The sequence below is a fragment of the Lagopus leucura genome, unplaced genomic scaffold, assembly GCF_019238085.1.
Source record: "Lagopus leucura isolate 7727_CA_CO unplaced genomic scaffold, USGS_WTPT01 Super-Scaffold_100004, whole genome shotgun sequence".
Lineage (NCBI taxonomy): Eukaryota > Metazoa > Chordata > Aves > Galliformes > Phasianidae > Lagopus > Lagopus leucura.
In genome coordinates this window covers 58,303,312-58,325,113 of record NW_024962264.1, presented here as the reverse complement: position 1 = coordinate 58,325,113, position 21,802 = coordinate 58,303,312, and the positions used below count along the sequence as shown (strand labels likewise).

The window sequence follows — 21,802 nt, the reverse complement described above, 5'->3', positions numbered from 1 at the left end:
CTCATGATATTTCCTTGAGATCAAAAGGTCAGTAGAGACAGCACCAGCAGAACTCTGTGAATAGGCAGTCAAACCCTCTGTAGAAAGAGTAGGATTTTTTAGAAAACACTGCCTTAAATGCACTTGAATAGCAACTGCCTGTAAAGACCTGTTTCATTTCAGAGCACTGCTTATTGTGAACACAAATAAAGCCATGTTTGAATGCTTCTGAAAATCTAACTCCAAATTTGTACCTGATATATTGTACTTGCCTCAGGAACAGTATATTTTTACTTTACCTGTAAAGTTGATATCAGGACATCCACTAGCTCTCCTGTGACTCCAGTAGTACTCCCACACACTATTAATTAATAGATAGGTGACTCATACGTTTTAAAAGTTTGGCGGACCTCTCTGTAAATCCACACTTCTCTGGTAATCTCAGACATGCAGCTATTCGTCACCATGACAGCAACCTATGAAAGCAGCCATGAAAATCTGAGATAGCAAGCATGCAAGGCAGGAAAGGGTAGCTGAATTTTTCCAGGTAATTTACTGCTGTTATTTTGGCTCTGGATTTTTTTTCAGGTGTATTTATATCACCAAATATTTTTTATTTGATTGATTTGAAGTTCAGGCATAGTACATTATTTGTATAACTTCAGTCTCTGCTGAAGAAAGCCCCACAGCCTCTACCTAACTCCCCTACCACCAGAAACAAAAAAAGAACAGAAACATATTGTAAGTGGAAAGCTCTTGCAACATTCCTGAATAACATCCAGATGTATGGAAATTCCATCATTCAAAAGGAAATATTTCAGGGAGTAAAAAGCATATGCTCTAGGACTCAAATACTTCATAAATAAGCCAAGAATGGGGGATAGACATTATCTATAGTGTTTTTTAGATGCATTTTAATGCTTAATATTTTGCTTTGCAGTCAACCAACCAACAAAATTGGCTGGAGGGCCAATATTGCAAACTAGTGCCCTGACACAATAAAACCTTTGACAACCTTCACAGTCACTGGTAGATCTGAGCAGCAAGTTTGTAATGATAACATTAGGTATGGGTGATACGCAAAAGTTTCCTAAATCAGATTAAGGCTCACATTTTATCAGCCAGGAAGGAGGAAGGTAGAGAAACCGCCTAGGTTTCTGAAGAAATATTCAGGTTCAGATACACAATGTTCAGTAACCATTCAGTAAATAGGCAAATAGGCAGGAAAAAAAGTTCAGGAGCAGGAAGGCCATGCTTAAAATTGTAAGATCTGTATCTTAATCAGAACAGGTAGTATAGTTTTATGATATAGATTCACTACATTTTCTCCCGAATACCTGTTTTATGCAGTTATGCTGCATGCAAGCAAATTGCTCCTAGCAGTATCAGCCTACTCCAATCAGATTTCAAATAGAAGCATTAAATACAGCTTTTAAAAAATATACATATTTCCTTAAATTGACCACTGGAAGGAAGTGAGAAATCCTCTAAGAACCTCCCTTAAAGAGAGGACTGCAGTGTGCCCTCATATCTGATTAAATATAATAAGATCCATGTGGGAGTGAGACTTTCTATATAACCCAGAGGGGGAACCAACTCTTGTCACAACTCATACCCTTACCATCACAAAAACCAGGACAGCATAACACAGCAGCCACTAAGTTCCCTTAGTTCTGGTGCTCAGCCAATAACTGAAGGTGATTTTGTCTTGTTATATTGAGGTTAAATTATGATTTAAATTCCTGGTAATCTTTTCCCAAGCATCTAGTGATAGGATGTGATAGCAAACAGCTTCAAGTTGCACCAGGGGAGGTTTAGATGGAATATTAGGGAGGATTTCTTCATGAATACAGTGGTCAAGTATTGGCATGGGCTGCCCAGGGACTGGTGGAGTCCCCCCACTGCTGGAGGTATCCAGGAGATGTATAGTTCTGTGAATGTGGTAGGTCAGACTGATAAGTCTTTTCCACAGTCTATAATTCTATGACTCTATAATGAAAGCTTACCACCAAAAATGGTGTCTTATTCCCCACTTCTTTTTTTCTCTGTTTCCTATTGATTGTCTAGATGGCCTATATAGATCCTATGTGGAAAGCGAGATACAGCATTAAAGGCAGAAATTGTATGGACTTAAACATCAGGAGTTAAAAAAAAAAAAAAAAAAAAAAAAAAAACCACAAAACCACACTTATCTAACCTGAGCTCTGCAGCTGAGAAGTACTTCTAGTACTTAACTTAAAATATAATTTTTCACAAAATTGAAAGACAAAACGAAGTAAAATCGACACATTCAGAGGAAAAAGCAGCATCGAGTGTCTGGCCATATCTGTTAACCTTTTCATGTCTGAGTTTTGCTGAAGCTTAAATACCTAATTTGTTCAGAGAATTCTCACCCATTATTTTTCACATGAAGCAGAGAATTTTAACATCTCTAAGTGCTTTCCTGCCTTCTCACAATCCAAAATAAATGCAAAGATAACTGCTGAATCTTTCAGAGTAGAAAAGGCCAAACTTGTGACTTCTGTAGTTTTTTTCCCCATTTTTAAGAGGATAGGAAGGAACACTGGAAAGGAAATAAGCTGGTGAATTGTGCTCTAGTCTCTCTGTAAAGACACCATTTTTCTGTTATTAGTTTGTTGGTTTCCTTTCTGGTCTTTTATTGTGTTTGTTGTTGTTTTCCTGTTGTGAAACTGCTGCCTATAAGAGAGGCAGGTTCAGAGACATAACGGCCCTATAGGCTGAGGTGAAACCAGATGGCCCATTTTCCCTTCTCCAGCTCTCTAATGCATCTCCTTTCTGAAGTCAGCTAGGGCTCTCATAGGAACCCTCCAGTAGCTAATTTAGCTTCCAGAAATGGAAAAAAAAAAAAAAAAAAAAAAAAAAAACTAACACTAGTACTACTAAGTACTACTAAGAAAAAAAAATAAAAATAAAAAAAAGGAGCACTCTGCCGCTGAGTTACTTCAACTCAGTGAAGAGTTTGATGCAGTCTGTCAAAGAGGTTGGAAGAAGACAAGGAATGAGGAAGACAGATGTGAGGAAGGAAGATGAATGAGAGCAGTAGAGAGTGGCAACCTTGGCTCAGCTGCCTATGGCAGTCCAGACATAGGCCAGAGAAACTTTCTTGTGCTGTTATGCTGGGAAGGTGATTGCATTACAATCACCTTGATTACAAGAAGTTCCATTTTTTTCTTGTAAATGGGCAATACCATGGAGTGGGATGTAAGTGGAGTTTAGACAGCCTGAATTTGAGGATCTTTGCATCAAATGTACCATCTCTTGGAAAGTGCCAGCTACACAGAGAACAAGTAACTCCTCCTTAGGATGAAGGTGGGAACTAGAAATTCCATAAGGATGGGGTCTCTCTCTTTTTTTTTTTTTTTTTTTTTTTTTTTTTTTTAAATTTCATCCCTAATCTAATGGCCATGGCTCCTAAAAGATTGCAGGCAGCTATTTAAGTAGAACCTGTGAGCTCTGAAACAAACTTTTAACTGAAATGCAAGACTACTGTCCTGAAAGCTTTAGCATTTTTTAATATTCCTTTCATCTTGTGTGTAAGGGAATTTCAGCAAGTTTAATCAGTTTAACAAGTCCATTGTACAGCTATTTATCTGCATTTGTTGGGATGAGGTTAAATTACTTCTAGAGAAAAATTGCTTTTTTTTTTTCCTGATTTTTGTTTTCATAAACAAAATCACAGCATGTGGACAAAATAATCTTTTGAAACAAAAGCTGCTGATGTAAGCGAAGTGGCAGCATTTTTTCCTCTCTTCCCTTTCCCAATAAGAAACATTTGCAACAGCAAATGCTCAGATTCTGGCTCCAAGGGGAAGCTCAGTACCCAGACTTACTCTCCTAGACAATGCCTGTGTCACATGGGCCATCTTGTCCACGTAGAGGCATGGAATCGAATTGGCTAAAGCTTACCAGTGCAAAATACTGGAAAAAGAAATTCTGAAGCCTTATACCTCTGCATAGCCTAAATGCTTGAGCCAGGTCTACATAGAATGTTTCTTGATCTCTGTTGAATACATGTAGAGAAGTCAACTACAAAGCATCAGGTTGGCATGAGCTCAAGTGACTCAGTTTGGCAACGTATGTTAATGTATTCTATTAACCCCCAAAGTAGGAGACCCGTTTCTGAAAAACACAGCTCTGCTTCTGTGCCTAGGTGAGGTTTGCAGCCAGTATGGAGGTGTCCTGAAGATGTTTGTCTGCTTCATTAATAGCAGGTTGGCATAGTGCTATTTGCGCTATGAAAAGAAAAACGTGGTAATTCCTAGTTCTTTGGCAAATGCTCTTATTCCATGCCATTTTGCAGAAGTGAGATAGCAAAGTGGCCTTTGCTTCCCTGAATGACATTTTCAGAATACGGTAATTTATCAGTACTTTTCAATGTATAGTTGTCACATGTGTCTACAAGAGAAGGTCTAGCAGGCATGCTCATAGCACATTTCTGGCTTCCAGAACCTAAATATATTTTGCCTTTAGCTAGTCATCTCCTCATGCTATAGTAGTTCTGCGTACAGACAGAATTAAAATAGCAGATGAGTAGAAAGCCACAGGTGGGACAAATCACACATATTAGTTGAGGAAGCTAGCAGATAACTTTGCGGGACAAATGACCTACAGGAGATGCCTTCTGTCCTTCAGCTCCAGGGGAAAATTTGAATTATCATCTTATCCAAGATGCTTAACTTTGAGATACATATACAGATAAAATAAAATCACATTTTACTCTCCCAGCCTTCAAGATATGCATTTTAAATACATGATTAAAAGGTATAAAATGCCCCTTAGAACTATAGGGCAAGTACTTAAGTGGTTAGTTAGACAAATTTTTGAGGTATTCAACATAGCAGAGCAATTAAGGATGTGCATAGATACATTTTAACAGACATTACGTGTTCTCTGCTAGATCATAACCACAGCAGTGAAAATGATCATTTATTCTTGTCTCCAGCTGTGGGGAAATCACAGCTGAGCCTTTCCTGACTTCACAAAACCAAGTAGACCCTGACTAAAAGCACAGTGGAGACCACGTTCCTGCCCAGTTCCTTCATCTCTGATATTTTCTATTGCTAACACACTCATAAAAAAGAAGCCAATCAAATTTGCTATATATTTTACAACTTAAAATCCTTTTAATATACCATGAGTCAACCTTCATGTGTGAATTTTCTTACGTTTTTGAAACTGTCTTGAAAACTTACCCATGTAGGGCTTTGTGCCAGCCATAGATGAAGCCTTTTCTGAGCCTTTTACTATGGTTGCAATGTTAAAGTCAGTGATATGAACATGTCCTGCAATTATACAAAGTAAAAACAGAAGTCAAAATAGCACATCTTACAAACATTCCTTGCTTTATTCAGTGTTTAACTGATAAATCTGTTTTAATGTCTTATGATTTACTATTAAGCACAGCTCATAGCTAAAAAAAAAAAAAAAAGTAACGACAACAAAAAAAAAAAAAAAAAAAAAAACATGCTTTTTTTCCCCCTGCATGGTTGTATCTATTATTTGTTTGCACACTGAACCTCACTTCTGACCGTCCCTGAACCTCCTCCTTCTGTGAGAACCAAGGACAGCAATTGTCTTTTCGGAGCAGTAATGCACAGAACAGTGCTGAATTTCTTGGAGTGATGTGTGAACTCTACCTCACCTTTTCTCTAACTAGAGCCATCCCTCACAATCTCCTGCACTCATGACACCTGTCTGCCATCACATCCACTTTGTGTTACAATCAGCCTGGCTTTTTCAGGGTGTCCTTGGGGCAAAAAGGGAGCTGAGAAGAAAAAGGGTATTTTAAAAATACAATAACTACAAAATTAGATTCATGGTAGCAGAGGAGCATTTGTGTAACAGCAGCAGGTCCCAGACAATCCTTCCTTTGACAGCAGATTACAAGATGAAAGATATTTGACACAATACAGACCATGGACTTGCTGCCTGACCAAGACTGCTGATTTAAACTCAGCTAATCAGGTTGGATGGCTCAAACATACCATCATTACTTTTTCCCTAGGGTGATTTATGGCAAGCACAGGGTAAATTGCTTTACCATTGCAAGGCAATAGTTGCTAATTCTCATCTGCCTTAGGCAAGTAAACTGAATGCAAATCCAGAATGAAAATGTATCTATCTGCACAATGTTGTCTGCATAAATCTGCTGGTATGTTTTGCATCTTCTACTTAGGGGCTAGTTCCTGCTGTGGACGCTTTGCCTGTGATTCCACCTGGCAATGCCACTGTGGAGGACGTGGATAGGTGCTCCCTTCCCCAGCTTAGCCACACACTCAAATCATAGTTGAGACATCTTGCCTTTAGGTGGAGTCCTGAACGTTGAGTTCCTCTGATACTTTCCCCTCCTCTTTTTTAAAATCAGGATCTCAAACTCACTCAGTCCACAGCGTGGAGCAGGCTTTGGGCATGAAGCAGTCAAAGATGAAAAGAACGTAAAAGTTGATTTGCCTGTGGTCCTGACACTGAACATTTCCCCAGTGCCAGACTGAGGAACAGCAATCTCAATGAACGATTACACTGCTTTGACAATCTGACCTAGATCCTACTCAAAGTCTCCAGGAAATGTACCTGCCAGCCTCCAAACAGTCTTCAGCCATACGTGAACTGAAATTCTCAGAATCCCCTCATTTGGCCAGACCTAGGATGCTTTTGAAAGTAAAATGGAAGAAGGCACATCTCATTTCCAAACTTAAACATATTTTTTTTCAAATGGGTTACATAGCAGAAGTTTTTGATTAAGTGCTTTACACATTTTTTAGTCTTCGCAAGAACTCCTTCTGTTGTGGTGATGCTTCCTCCTAAGACACCCTGCCCAAAAAACATGAGCAAAAGGTAAACAAAAGCATTGAGCAGAGCAAGTAATTCCTTCATAGAGAGTGGAAGGTGTTGCTTCCCATAAAAGCAGTCAGAGAGCACAGCCTGTCTTGCCACCAGTTTCCAAGATGGCATTCCTCCCTCTTGCTGGCTGCAGCTCATGGCTAGTGAGGAGAACTGCAGTTCATTTCTGCAGTAGAACATGATGGCAGAATGCTTATTGAGAAGGACAATTGAACCACACACAGGCAGTCCATGGCATTGATGCTTTAATTCCACGTGCACTGTAGAATGAAAAGCTACAACGATCTTGAAAACTAAGAATTTTTTTTTATAAAGTTGTGTCATTTAAGTGACACTACTGTAAATGATTCTCCCTATTAGAATGCCAGCATGATAGCCTGTTGCAAAACACCTATCACATAATATTCCATTCAAACTGATCCAAACAGTTGATTTGTAATGAAAATTGCCTCTCCTGCAATGCACTGTTTTCTCTCCCTTTTATTAAATTTCTTTTCATTTAACAAAACCAAAGTAGCACATGTGTGAAGGGTTATAAATGTTAGTTGGTGTGTTTTGTTAAAAATGCCTCTCTGTAAGGAAAGTAGATAGGCTTGAGAGCTCTGCATGCTGCTGGTGATAAAGTAGTAATGCTTTGCTCCCATGCTCACAGCACCACACAGCAAAACCACATCTGTATCTCTGGAAAAAAGAACACCTTTGTTCTTCTACAGCCTCTGGGGTGCCTGAACACAGATTTTGCTTGACGCTTAGAGGGCTGGTAGTTTGCCATGGAGGACCGGAAAGGTGTCCTCTGGGTAGGTGGTGGTTGTGCTGCCATAAGGACTGCAAACAGACCCCAGTTTGTTATGAGCCTTTCTAATCAGTCTCTATGACATTTTTATGGCTGCAGATGCATGTAGTCACATGCGTTATAGAATTGTAGGGGATGAAAGGTCCTCTAGAGAGTAGTCCAACCACCCTGCCAGAGCAGATCCTAGACCAGGTGGGCACCCAGGTGAGTTTTGAACATCTCCAGAGCAGCAGACTCCACAGCCTCACTGGGCAACCTGTTCCAGCATTCTGTCACCCTTACTGTGAAGAAGTTCTTAAATGCATTTGTGCAAAATTTCCTGTGCTTCAATTTGTGGCCATTTCCCCTTGTCCTATTGCCACTCACTGCTGAGAAGAGTCTGACCTTGTCCCTTTGCTTCCTGCACCTTAGATATTTATGGACACTGATCAGATGCCCCCTGAATCTTCTTTTCTCAAGGCTGAACAGACCCAGGTTGCTCAGCCCTTCCTCATAGGAAGAGATCATCTTTGTGGCCCTCCATTGGACTCTTTCCAGGAGATCCTTGTCTTTTTTGTACCAGGGAGCCCAGAACTGGACACAGTACTCAAGGTGAGGCCTCACCAGGACAGAGTAGAGGGAGGGATGAAAGATAACTATTTCTGCAGTAAAAATACAACAGTTCTGGCTATTTTAATCTATTTCCAAAATTTCAGTTCACAGGGTCATTTTACCTTCTGAGCTTCACGCCTTGTACTTGATCTCTCTTTCCGGATTTTATCTAGAAAAACTGACCATCAAGCTCAAGTCCAGTATCCTGGCTACCTTCTCAGGTACCAAGTACGGTACTGGACTGAACAGTATGTCAGCACCACCTGGATTTGGCTATTAAGAGCTGCGAAGCTGGGCAATGCACAGCAGATTCAACAGAACCTAAATAAATTCAAGTATCACAACAGAAGAGTTCTTTGCTTAATGTCCTAGGATGCATGACTCCATCTGATAATGAGAGGATAGCAGATAGTGGAGGAGGCAAATGCATACATTTCTCCAGCTCTCTGCAAAATGGTTATTTCAAGTCTGATTGCACCAGTTTCAGCTAAGTATACACGTATATTTCATAGAAACATAAAGGCTGAAAAAGATCACTAAGATCATCTAGTCCAACCATCAACCCATCACCACCATGCCCACTAGACTATGTCCTTTAGTGCCATAACTACCCTTAATCTTCAGTAGAAAGAATCTCAATGACAATTATTTCAAGAACTGCATTCCTCTAGTGTGCTGCCAAGTAAGGCAAATCTGTAAGTTAATTTCTACAGACAGTATATGACCCTTTAAAGCTTTGTGTGCATCTCAGAAAGAATGCATGAGGTATAAACAAATAGGGCACGTGTACATCAGTTTATCACATATCCACCAAATATCTAAGGCATAAAACAAATCATCTTTGACTATAACTGATTTTTTTTTTTTTTTTTTTTTTTTTGCTAAATGAGAATAGATCATAATTGTTATTAAAACAAGTTCTGATAGGTGGCTGAGGCTGGCTGACTAACAAGTTTCAATGAGTTTTAATATTCTAGGGTATGAAAGCGAAGGGGTGAATCTGAGGACAGAAAGAAAAAAATACCAGTCTGGAGTTAATGCCACCAGCTCAGCATGCATCAGAGCTGATAAGAAATCTCTGCATAGTAATATTCTGGATCATGTTCAGATCTACTTTGCCCAGAAGGTCGAACTCTATAAACTATTTAAAAACCAGTTCTTCACATTCATCTATATTGAGTACAAGAGTGTCATCTTGCATCCAGATGATCTTTGCATGCCTTGGCAGCTGGACACTCATCATCAGGAGATTGCTAGAAGCCTGATGGTCCTGCTTAAGGTGTGTTCAGGAGTCAGCATTCAGGGCTTAAACTATTGAATTTATGGGTGGTGATTTTTATTCATCCTATTTTTAGTTTTAAGACCAAAGATTGCTCATTGTCTACATTTTTCAAACTTGATGTTAATTTCCAAATGAGAGTTGAGAGTCTCACATAAACAAGGAAATAGACTTTTAAGGAAAGATTTGATGATCATAAAATAATATAGTTGTATATAAAAAGGCAAATAACACACCAACTTGAATCTACCTTTCTCCCTCCTAAGAGAAATGATTATTGAGTAAAATTATTACTGATAGAAGCAATAAACCAGTCAATTATAAAAGCTTTTAAAGGAGTTTTGGGATGTCATAAAAATGAGGAATAAAGTGAATGCAAGCAGCATGTTTCAAAACAAATGAAAGAAAACACTTTTATAAAAGATGGTGAACTGGTAGAACTTGTTTCTCCATGTGGTTGTAAAGGCCAGTTTTGGCAGCAGCTTCAAAGAAGTAGTAGTAGAATTCATTAACAGAGACCCATCCAGATTTTAATGGGAATATACAAAGCTTTACTAACAACCTAATATAAAAATTGCAGGTGATAAGGATCACCGAAGCATCTGATGACTAGAATTGGCAGCGGACACTGTCTGTGGAGATGATCTTTTGACTGTGGTAGAATACTGGCTGGGATCCCGTGTATGATCTGGAGGTGAATTCTTTAAATCATAGAATTATTAGAGTTGGAAAAGACCACTAAGATGATCTAGTCCAATCATCAACCCAGTCTTCCTTGGGAAAGGAAATGCAGAATGCCATGCAGAAACCTTGCTGTATCTTGTTTCAAGACATCATTTCACACTTGCCTGACAGGAAATCAAACCCTTGCAAATTCTTGGAAACAGTATAGTAACAGTTTGGTTGCTCTGCACTACACAAAATCTGGATGTCAAAAGGGGAGCCTCATGATTTCTGCAGAATGATCTGAAGTGCTAATAATGCTGTTAAGTAGCTATAGAAAGAACAAGTTATCATCTCTGAAAGAAAAAAAAAAAAAAACACAAAAAACCAATATCCTAATATGATTAATACTCTTTGTTTTTCTATATTTCAGACATCCTCAGATGCAACAACTAATAGATCACGGAAATATTTAAAGGGATCGTTAATTTCTTTGACATTTCAGGAAAAATACAACATAGACCAGACTTGTCAATCTTTAGTCCTAAACACTATCATTTCAGATATATGGATTTAAGCCATTAATGTGAAAAGAGTGGTGGAGGGAACAGAATACTGTTATCAGGAGATTTCTGTAGTTCTTTTCTCTGTATAATAAAATAATAGTAGATGCCATGAACCACAAAGCAGTTTTTTCAGTTGTTACTGGAGTATCTATTTGAGGCACATGCTAGAAGAGAACTCTACTGCTAAATTTAGAGGTTATTGATAGTTATAAGCCTTCTGGGAGAGAAGAAAACACAACAGAAGAGATTTGTTTACTTAGTTCAATTTAGAGTTTGAACCAAAAAAAAAAGGGACGCCAATGTTCCTGCTGCAGCACCCTGAAAATGTTTCTAATCTCTCCCATCACGAGAGAGTGAATATCTCAAGGACATCTGACAGTCATCTTCTGCTAGAGGCTTAAATATTATCTTAATTATCTGTTTTCACAGTTCTTATATAGTATGACACTTCTTATGATGACCAAACTCATCCACTACTACATCAGAACTTCAGCAGAACACTTAAGTTCCTACACTACAGGAAGTGAGGATTTGTTCAAATGCAACAGCCATACGAACAGAAACAGAGTAAAGAAGCTGCTTACCTTACACACACATATATTGAACAATTGCTTATTTATTTATTTTTGCTAAGTGAAAGTTGATGGTTCCTCAAAAAAATTGTTTTACTGTGAAGTGTCTATATAATCAATGAATGTACAGATGTTATAATTACGAAACATACCAGAGAGTTTGGCTAAGCAGTTATTATACCAAAAGAGAATAGATAGAATACTTACCCATATCCTCTACTCCCTATGAAACTCCAAAGGAGCAATCTCCAGAAGACATCCTTCCTTACTGCTAGTCAGCTCTTAAATGGGTTCTAGAAGACGTGGAGCCTGCCTCCACCTCTTCTGACAGCATAGGTGAATTGCTTTCACCTGTGCTCCCAGGGCTGACTCATTGCTCACCTCAGGTGATCTATCAGAGGTTCAGGCCATGATTCAGCAGTTCCCATACAGTGTTGCATTTAAATTGAAGCTTTTTTAGGGCTTTTGGATAGGATTCATGTGTCTAAATGCAAAATTTGGTTTTCTATATCTTTACACAAAACTTCCTCTGTATTATTCACTGAAGAGAAATAGATATTAATGCTTAAGTGCAGACAACCAAAATGGATCAGATGATCTAAATGAGTCTGTATCTATAAATAAACGATGATGACCAGCATGACACTACTACTACATCGTCATCTCATTTAGTGAGTATAGGGTCTCTTGCCCAGACTGGGAGAACTACAGCACCCAGACACAGCAGGTCTGTGAGCTGATTAATTCTGCTCACCAAGGTCTACCTTGGTAAAGACTGGTGAAGCACCATGCTGCTTTGCAGAGCAGGGGCTATCCATCCCAATATTTCCAAGCTGGCACTAGCTAATTTTGTTGCTGAATATTTTGTAGTCACCAAAATGTAATTCTGCAACATACTGCTGGCTCTTGCATAGCTCATCTACACTACATTGGATCCCATAGGAAAGCACTTCCAAGAGGCTGATTTTGTGTTGTAACTGACCTTGCTGAGGAGCAAGGAGAGATAGGCGTAACTACTTCAAAGGCTGTCAATCAGAGATTTAACACTCATAGTCATTTCATGTTGCCTTTCCATCTTTAATTCACACAGGACTTAAAGACAAGATATTTCTATTTCATGCTTATTTGCTGATATTAGTGTCTAGGGAAAATTAACACATGTGAGTCTGAAACACTAAATTCCTGAAGTCCTAGATGGTTTAAGACTGAAATATCATTAAGTTTTATTGGCGTCAGTATTCCCAGAGGTAAATTCCAGCTGTCTTAAATGTTACTTCTTTAATCAACTTTAACATGCTGACCCAGCAGCTCTACAACAGATTTTGAAAAATAATTGTATCTTTGGCATCATTTCAAGTCTGTATTTTTTTCAGAGATTAACTGCTCTTAGTCGATTTCTGAAGTGTATAAAGCAAAACAAGTCTTTCCCAGCAGCAAACACATGTTAATTTCCATTTTGTCTGTCTTGTACTTCTGTTCTAATTAATACAAGGTCAAAACTTGCTTTTGTTATATTTTCTCGTATCCTTGCTATAAATGGCTGCAAAAAGATGCATTTCATTTTAGCAAAATACTTCATATATTCTCTGCATCTGTATGGTTCTCATAAAAAAAAAGTCAGAATTTTTATTCACTCAGCACATTTTTTCCTTGAGATCATGGAAATAGTCTTGAAAATTCAAAGCTGATTATGTTGTTAGACATTTTTAAGTATTTTTTGAGCCAGAACTATATGTAGAACCATGAAAATTTTACAGGCATTTTAGAGGCAAATTTCAGATTTCGCATCTAAATTTAGGAAAATAATTTCAGATGAACAATATTTTGCTATTTGAAATTTCCTAATCCTTCATGATTTCAGTACAGAAAATAGATGCTTGGTACTGCTGTATTGGAAGGTCCCTAAAGAGCGATTATCATTGAATCATAGAATCATAGTATATCACAAGGTTGGAAATGACCTGTAAGATCATCTAGTCCAACTGTCTTCTCATTACCACTGCTACCACAAGTACTAAACCACATCTCGCAGCTCCTCATCCAGGCGCCTCTTGAACACTGCCAGGGACGGCGACTCCACCACCTCCCTGGGCAGCCATTCCAGTGCCTGACCACTCTCTGAGAGAAAAAGTTTTTCCTCATGTCCAACCTAAACCTCCTCTGGTACAACTTGCAGCCATTTCCCTGGGTCCTGTTCGTTGCATGGGAGAAGAGGCCAAATCCCTCTTCACCACAACCTCCCTTCAGGAAGTTGTACAGTGCAATGAGGTCTCCCCTGAGCCTCCTCTTCTCCAGACTGAACAATCCCAGCTCCCTCAGCCGCTCCTCATAAGACTTGTGCTCCAGACCCCTCACCAGTTTTGTTGCCCTTCTCTGGACACGTTCCAGGGCCTCAACATCTTTCCTGTAGTGAAGGGCCCAAAACTGAACACAGTACTCGAGGTGCGGCCTCACCAATGCTGAGTACAGGGGGACGATCACCTCCCTGCTCCTGCTGCCACACTGTTTCTAATGCAGGCCAGGATGCCATTGGCCCTCTTGGCCACCTGGGCACACTGTTGGCTCATGTTCAGCTGAGCATCAACCAACACCCCCAGGTCCTTCTCTTCTTCACACTCATCCAGCCACTCATCCCCAAGCCTATAATGCTGCATGGAGTTGTTGTGCCCAAAGTGCAGGACCCGACACTTGGCCTTGTTGAACCTCATCACATTCATATCAGCCCAGTGATCCAGCTTATCTAAATCCCTCTGAAGGGTTTCCCTACCCTCAGTGACTTACAGTAATCATGTTATTAAAATATTAACTTATTTTTGATTGGTGTCCCTGGTGATCCTCATTCCTATTAATTCTTTCATGTTCAATTCAGATCAGCTTTTTTTTTTTTTTTTTCCATAGGAATGAATGTTGCAAAACTGCCAATTGGACAGGAGGATGTGCAGAATGTCCAGATTTCAACTGGAATCCTGCAGCTCAAGCTTACTTAAAAACCATGATCCACCATATCACAGACAGCTCACAAATTAGAGGCATCTTGGAGAATGCAGTCAATATTTACTCACCATGTTCATCCAGTAATATGTTGTCAGGTTTGATATCCCTGTAAAATAAGAAAATGCGTGTATTATAATTCATAGCAAAAGAAAATGTGCAATTTAAAAATGTTTTCCATATGTTTGCAGGGGCCAAGTAACTTAAATTAGAGCAATGAAAATCATATCATATACAAAGGTAAATGATTTTTATCTACATTATTTACTGCCTTGAAAGCATGCATACTAAAGATGTTGCCTAGGTTTCTCTTTCATATGTTTTTGTTTTCATATGGTTAGCATTGACAAAGATTTGGCTTTCAAGATGTATTTTACTCTTTAAAGTAGTGGGAACAACAAAATGGAAGATTCGCATCCTGGACGTGCCTGATTGCCTCAGGGACTCTGCATGTGACAGACACAAGAAATCAGTTAACTGGGAACATCACTGATCTATCCTTTCTGCCAGACCTACTAATCTGCCATGCTCATATGCATGAATCACTCACATATTGGAGAGTCCTGCTAGATCTTATACTACTCAAGCAGGTCTAGCAGCTCCCTTTTTAGCACTTGAATCTACACGTGTCTGCTTGTAATGGTAAATAGCAGGCTTGGAAAAGGGGTGGTGCTAAGGAAATGTGGGATGTGATGTATCAAAACATCAGCTCAACTCTGATGTTCTTGGCACAAAGAAAAGACACTGGTTAGAGAGCCATGCTTGTCTTTTTAAGTTGACCTTTACTCTGCTGTCAAGAACAATGGAGACAACTTTTCTTCACCACTGCTGGACAGTGCCTTCACACTGGCAGCTCACACCTAATACAATTTTGAAGCAGTATTGCATTTCCTGAAGGGGAGATACATTGATCTGCCTTGTGCAAAATATTTGCCTCTTGGGCTAAATTCTTCACAGATCTCAGAAGAGAAGGCATTGAAAAATGTATTCCAAAGATCTGTGTATTTTAATGCAGCCAAAGGATGACTTGATTATTCTGATTTAAACGTTTCACTATAAATCCTGTCTGAAATATGTACTTACACATATTTAGATTTCACTAACAAATTTTACCTAGTTTTCCCATGAATGGAATAAAGAGAAGAATGAAGTGTTGCAAAAGGATAGTATTGCATCAGAAGTTTTTTTTTTTTACTTTAAATGTAGAATGATTTCTGAAGGAAATCTCAGGAATAAGATAGCAATAGCATCTGTATACATTATGTATGAAGCGACTTCGATATCTTTGTTGACAAAAGTCAACTTGCAGCCTAATACTATGAATTCCAAACTTTTTAGCTTTTCCTGAGAATCATATGAAAATATGAAGTACACGAAGATTATATTTACAGTTTGTGAAGCAAAAGCTGGGAAACAGAATAAATAAAGAATTGTTTTGAATCACGTTCTGCATAATATTGTAGGATGTGTGCGTGCATAAGGAAAATGATCTCACTATGCGTTACCATCTGGAATGGAAATTTATACTAATATTTCAGTGTGAACACCTGCTTTTCTTCTGTATAACTTACAGGCTATCTATAGTGGTCTGATTCAGGAGAAAGTTTGATATATACTTGTAATATAAAGAGGAAATCTCTCCTAGAATCCATGTCAACCACAAATCTCTGATTTCTAACTTGTTTCTTTCCTCTTCCTCACACTCTCTTGGCACATAGCTTACCATATCAGAAACTCTCCTTCCTCTGATTTCACATGGCTGACGTTATGAGATACAGATGAACTGTAGGTTTGAATGCCTTTTTTATAAGACTTTTGTCGAATTAGCATAGGAAATGTTATACATTTTTATATGTAGTTTTATACGTTATCTCTCAGCTAATGAGACAGTTTTCAGAAAAGCTACTTCTCATCTGATATCAAATATATTTGCTAGTAACGAGCTGATCTCTAATTACTGACAACTGTTTCCCAATAAGAGATTGAACTGTGATTTCAACAACTTTGTATCTGGCCCATGACTATATAGTACACCATGATTTTCAGTGGAAATGAACTTGCAATTATGACTAATAACTATTGAATTAAATATTTAAAACTTTGTCTTTACAAGACTTAACAAGCATAATATGACTCTGCACTTCTCATATGGGTGAAAAATTGGAGTTACAGTCATATCCATGAGTGCCATTCTGTGGCTTGTTAATATCAGTGATAAATTCATTCTTCATACTGTTTTCAACAAACTGAGGAAAAAAAACCCAACTCTTAGGACTGGAATGATAAAATCATGAGTACTTCCCTGAGAATAAAACTGAGAGAAAGGAAATATTTGACTTTATGAGCTACTGTCAAGTCTATAGCAATGTGTCTCCCAGGGAACTTGGGACATGTAACTGGTACATGCCTTTTCTCTTTTTTTTTTTTTAAGAAGATGATTTTAAACAATATGAATATCTATTATGGTTTTGCACTATTACATAGACTGCGTATTTTTATTGTCACCAGAAAAGACACTGACAAATCCACTAGTCAACCGCATATAGTGTCAAATATATCTTACATGCAGTTGTATCTGCAATGTTCAGTAAGCTGAGCAGTAAAAATTATACCTCTGCTTGTCTTTCTGTGACTAATGCAAGCAGTGGCTTATACTTGATACTGATTCTTACCTGAGGGATCTTTTCCATCACTGTCTTTGCTCATTTTCTCTGAGGCAGGACCGCAGCTGGGGGCAGGGTCTATCAGCTTGCAGAGGTAACTTAATAGATTCATCTGTACCTGACGCAACTTGATAGACTCATCACCATGTCTCCAATCTCATATTTTTAAACTGACTTTACAGCAAGTAAATGTCATGGGCTAACCTAAACAAGAAGGGGAACAAGTTTCCTATGTGTGTTTTTCCCCTTGAGCATAAGATACTACTGTTTTCAGATCACATGCCCGGAGTTGTCTATATGTGATATATGAGATATATGAGAAAATAAAGCACAAATTAACACTAAAAAGTGTGCTTTCCAGTAGCAGTCTATTATGTAGTTATTCCCAGTCTACAGCATAGAACTCGAAGATCACCCCACTGGAGGCACCTTGTTGAAAGCTTTACAGACTGGAGAGGGATGAGCTCACAGTCATGTCTTTGCACCTTTAATACATTTGGCTTCAACAGAGTCAGTGTGAAGACTTGGAAAGTGTAAGAGCATTGCAGTTATAGTTAGAGGATATGTTCAGAATGGAAAGCTTGTGGTGTTCACCAAAAGGCAGCTAGTTCCTTTGAATAAATGCTCTGGTTAAATTCATTTATATAGTGAAAATGCTGTTTCTGTAGAGATATGGATTTAAAAGATAATAACTCTTTAGTTAAGCTGTTAAATTCAGAAATGTTAAATAAATGAAATTCTGTTTTGACTACACATCATCAGAAAAAGTTTTTCCTTTTAGCTAACTTGTTCAAATGTGGAAAAGAGGGATGTGAAATTCAGTTCCTTAACTTCAGGGTTTTCCTGTTGTTTATACTCCTAGCTGATATAATGAACTGAAATACTCATTTCATAATCCCAGTATATTGAACTAGCTCACTAGAAAATTCTAAAGACTTTTGCAGACAGCAAACTTACTCATGTCCAGACTCAGAAAAGCCCTGGGCTACCTTCAAAATCATTCACCAACAACAGAGTTGTCTATAACTAATTTCTAAACCTTGACTTTCTCATTCTGTGCTGGTGCTACTCCAGTTCTTCTTTTTATACACAGAAAAAATACAGAAATGGAAACAGAAAAAATTTCAAAGTCTTCACTCACTGACAGGACAAGGTTATATATTGTAACTAATATAACAACCCAAAAAAGCAGAGTTGAAAACAAATGAGAAAAAAAGGTTGGAAGAAATATGGTTCAGTTTCTACTTGTTGCTATTGCTTATGAAACCATTTCTGGCTTTCTTCATTCACCTAGCAAGGAACGTCAAATAAGGCTGCCTGAAGGATGGAAGTACCTTAAAAAGGTGCTTCATGTATTTTCCAAGTAATAATGAATAATTGATAATCTATTTGTGTCTTTAATATCTAGGTCAAGTGGACACCGAAGACATTCTTTCTACGTGGAGTAACACAGTGAGTCACTCATATTCATTGCATATGCCAATCAGAGTCTCCTGAACTCACTTGAAAAGATTCTGTTGATTGTAAAGGACTAAAGCTCAAACATTTTCAGTTTTATTCACTGTTTCCATCCACATTCTTTCCAGGAATTACTAAGTTTGGTTAATAATTTTCTAAATTCAGAATTGGAAAGGTTGTGTAATTTCCATCCTTGGAGGTTTTCAAGACCTGACTAAATAAAAGTCAAGAAACCTGTTCTGATCTTACAGCTGACCCTGCTTTTTGCAGAACAGTGGACTCTTAACAGTTCTGGAGGTCCATTCCCACCTGAATTTTGAATCTATGAAACATAACACATCTAATTGTTCATCACTATTTTTCCTCTTCCTTTTGGCTAAAAACAAGTTCATGAAAGATTTATAAGGGACCTGGAAGGAATCTTTGGTATAGTCCAGTTAGTCCAGTGCAGATGGAAGCTAATCAGAGCTTGCACATATTCAAATCTATCCCAGGGCTTAAATACTCATGAAGAAAATAGTAGGAATAATGTCATGGTTTTATGATTTTTGGTCATCAGTGTTCCACACCATAACATCATGTAATGCACTGGGGGTGGGGTTTGATATCTGCCGAATGTTTGTCCGTCGGAGAAGAACTACATTTCCCCAGGAGACTTTGCGGTCAGCAAGGGGATATAACTCCAAGCAAGGTCACCTGATCCTTCTTCTTCACCTGCTCTTCGCTGTCTGCGCTTCGCTATCTGCGCTTCGCCGCCTGCGCTTCGCCATCTGCACTTCGCCGTCTGTACTTCAGTCACTCAACTGGACTGCACTTCTCACCCCAGCATTGTGGTGAGGTCTATACAATTCAAACAGACTCTCTCTCTCTCTCTCTCATTGTATTTTACTAATACTATATTTAGTAAAATCATTTGTTCCACCTCAGATCAGTGCTGTTGTTTTCAAGTATTCTGGGGTCCCCTGCTTCCCCTTTCCCAGAGGCTCGGATCCGCAGATCCCTCCGCCCTGCTGGTCACGGAACTGGGCCGGACCAGCCCATAAACCGTTGACAAATAAATAGCTTATCTCTAGCATGAAAGGAGGTTAAAATTCAAATGCTTTGCAATTCACTGTAGTTGTAACATAATGCTAATTAGCTATGCGACATAGAAAAAAAACTGCTGATAAGGAGTCTGAGAAATCTCAATAAGAGTGTGAAAATAAGGTGAATATATTGCCAGTACCAGATAAAATGACTAGAAGAGAATGATCTTAATTGCTCTAAAAGGAAGAAGCCACACTTGTGTTCCTTATATAGATTAAATAGTCATATAGAAGAAGACTGTAAAGCATATGGTGATGCTATTTACTGTAAAGCTTGAAATCCAGAGCTATCTCCAAAAAAGTTCCACGTGTACTGCTATGAAGTAACAGCCAGGACATTGCCACTTTTCATTCCTTTTTGTCTCTATTGGACTTCAAATATTAATCTAGAAAGGACAGGCTTGTGGCTGATGAAATCAACCATGCTTTGCTCAGTTTACCTAAGGAAATATTGAAAAATGTATAATGATATAAAACAGTGTTAGGTTCCTCAAGCTATCTGATTTCACAGTTTTTGAAATAAAGCACCGAAAAAAGAAAAGATCTTGGAAGGCTGAACAACCACAAATTAAAAAGTAATGGCTGAGAGGAAACAACGAATAGATTAGAGTTGTTTAGTTAACGAAAGAGACCTGTAAGATGTGATGTGACAGGCATATCATATATAAATAGTATGTAGATGGTCAATAGAGCTTTTCTATTTGCTTTTGGAACATGACAGAAATGTTCATATTTCATATAAATGAACAAAATAAACAAGGTTTTATTTGTACAACTGAGATTAAACTCAAGTTGATTACTGCAAGACATACTTGCATAAAAATGCTAAAGAGGCCTAAAGAAAACTTCAGATGTGAATAACAGAACCACCAGCTTGCGTTCCTACAGCTAATATTAATCTGATTCCAGAAAATCCTTCTACAGCAAATGCAGATGCTAGCTTCTCTTCATTGTTTTGAAATACTTCAACAATTATGTTGAATGCAAGGTCTATTCTTGCTCTTAAACAGAATTGAAAAACTAACTGCCCATCTGTTTTATTCTGCAAACATACAATGACTACTGTCTTTGATTCTGCCATTTAAAATTTTGTAAATTCCTGCTTTTGCCTATATTTTCTCTTTATTACATCAAAAGGTTTTATATGTTGTTTTGTTTCTAACAAAGGGACAGCTATTCATCTCCAGTTCAGGCTTCTTTTTAATATGATCAGAGGAGTGCTTTCAACTATAACAACGTTGAATGGGTTTTAATTTACGTACGTAATAACCTCTAATCCTTTAATTGGTATCAATCAGAATCCAAAGTACATTCTTTCACCTTTATGACTGATGGATTTTTTTTTGCCTTGTTGGCTCAAAGCAGAATTTAAAGTACTGTTGCATTTTCATTCTCCTGATCTTCTAAAATCCCACAGTAACAACTGTGAGCATCTCAGTTGATAGCAGTTTACTAGCGTGACTCATTAGTGATATTTTCACTTTTAAATGAAATCTGTTTTTCTCTAAATGTGGAAGGGTGAGTTTTCAACTATTCACTTAAACCAAGTTAACCAAGGATAACTTACAGAAAAAACTCACTTGTTTACCAACTCATGAAATGAAGACTTACATATTTAAAATACACTTCCATCCGCTTTCATTTGAATTGAAAGAAAACATACTTTTATTCAAAATACAGAAACTAGAATACAAAGAACAAGTGCAAGATAAACAAGAGAGGTTCAGACTGGCTACAAAGAAAAACAACCACAGTTAAGACATTTAAGCAGTGGAACAGGCTGTCTAGAGAGGGTGTGAATTCCCTGCCTGACATAAAGCCCTAGAAAGCCTGGTCTGACCTTGCACTCTATTGTGCTTTGTGCTGGAAGTTGGACTACAAATCCCTTGAAGTTCCTTCCAACCTTAATATTTCCTATTTCTATAGATGAGTTCTTCAGGGAGTAAAAAGGGCTATCGTTGCCTTACAGTTTGGCAGTAGGAACTGAATAGTTTCCTATAAACTACCTTACCTGCTTATGAACCTCCTCCAGGGGCAGTGGGAATGCCTACTGCCTGATAACAAAACTCCATGGTCATTAGAGATGCTCACCTCAGTCTGGATGAGATGGACCAAAATCTGTATGCGTATCATAGACTTCACTGTAATGCAGCTCATGTCCCTGAAGAATGCTAAGACTTTTTCCTTGGGATCATGTCTCTAAATATTTAACAAATTAAAAGTACTTTACACTCTCAGAAGAATCACAGAATCACAGAATCACCAAGGTTGGAAAAGGCCTTCAAGATCACCCAGTCCAAC

The 21,802-nt window shown here is 38.2% G+C and overlaps 1 protein-coding gene across 1 annotated transcript in view; it reads right to left on the bottom strand.

Moving 5' to 3' along the window:
• Positions 1–21,802, bottom strand: part of STK32B (serine/threonine kinase 32B) — a 146,449-nt gene that overhangs the window by 30,145 nt on the left and 94,502 nt on the right. Inside the window, exons 5-6 of the mRNA XM_042871501.1 lie at positions 14,367–14,404; positions 5,193–5,282 (exon numbers count right to left, since the gene is read on the bottom strand). Coding sequence (XP_042727435.1) covers positions 5,193–5,282; positions 14,367–14,404 — 128 coding nt within the window. The remainder of the gene's footprint in view (positions 1–5,192; positions 5,283–14,366; positions 14,405–21,802) is intronic.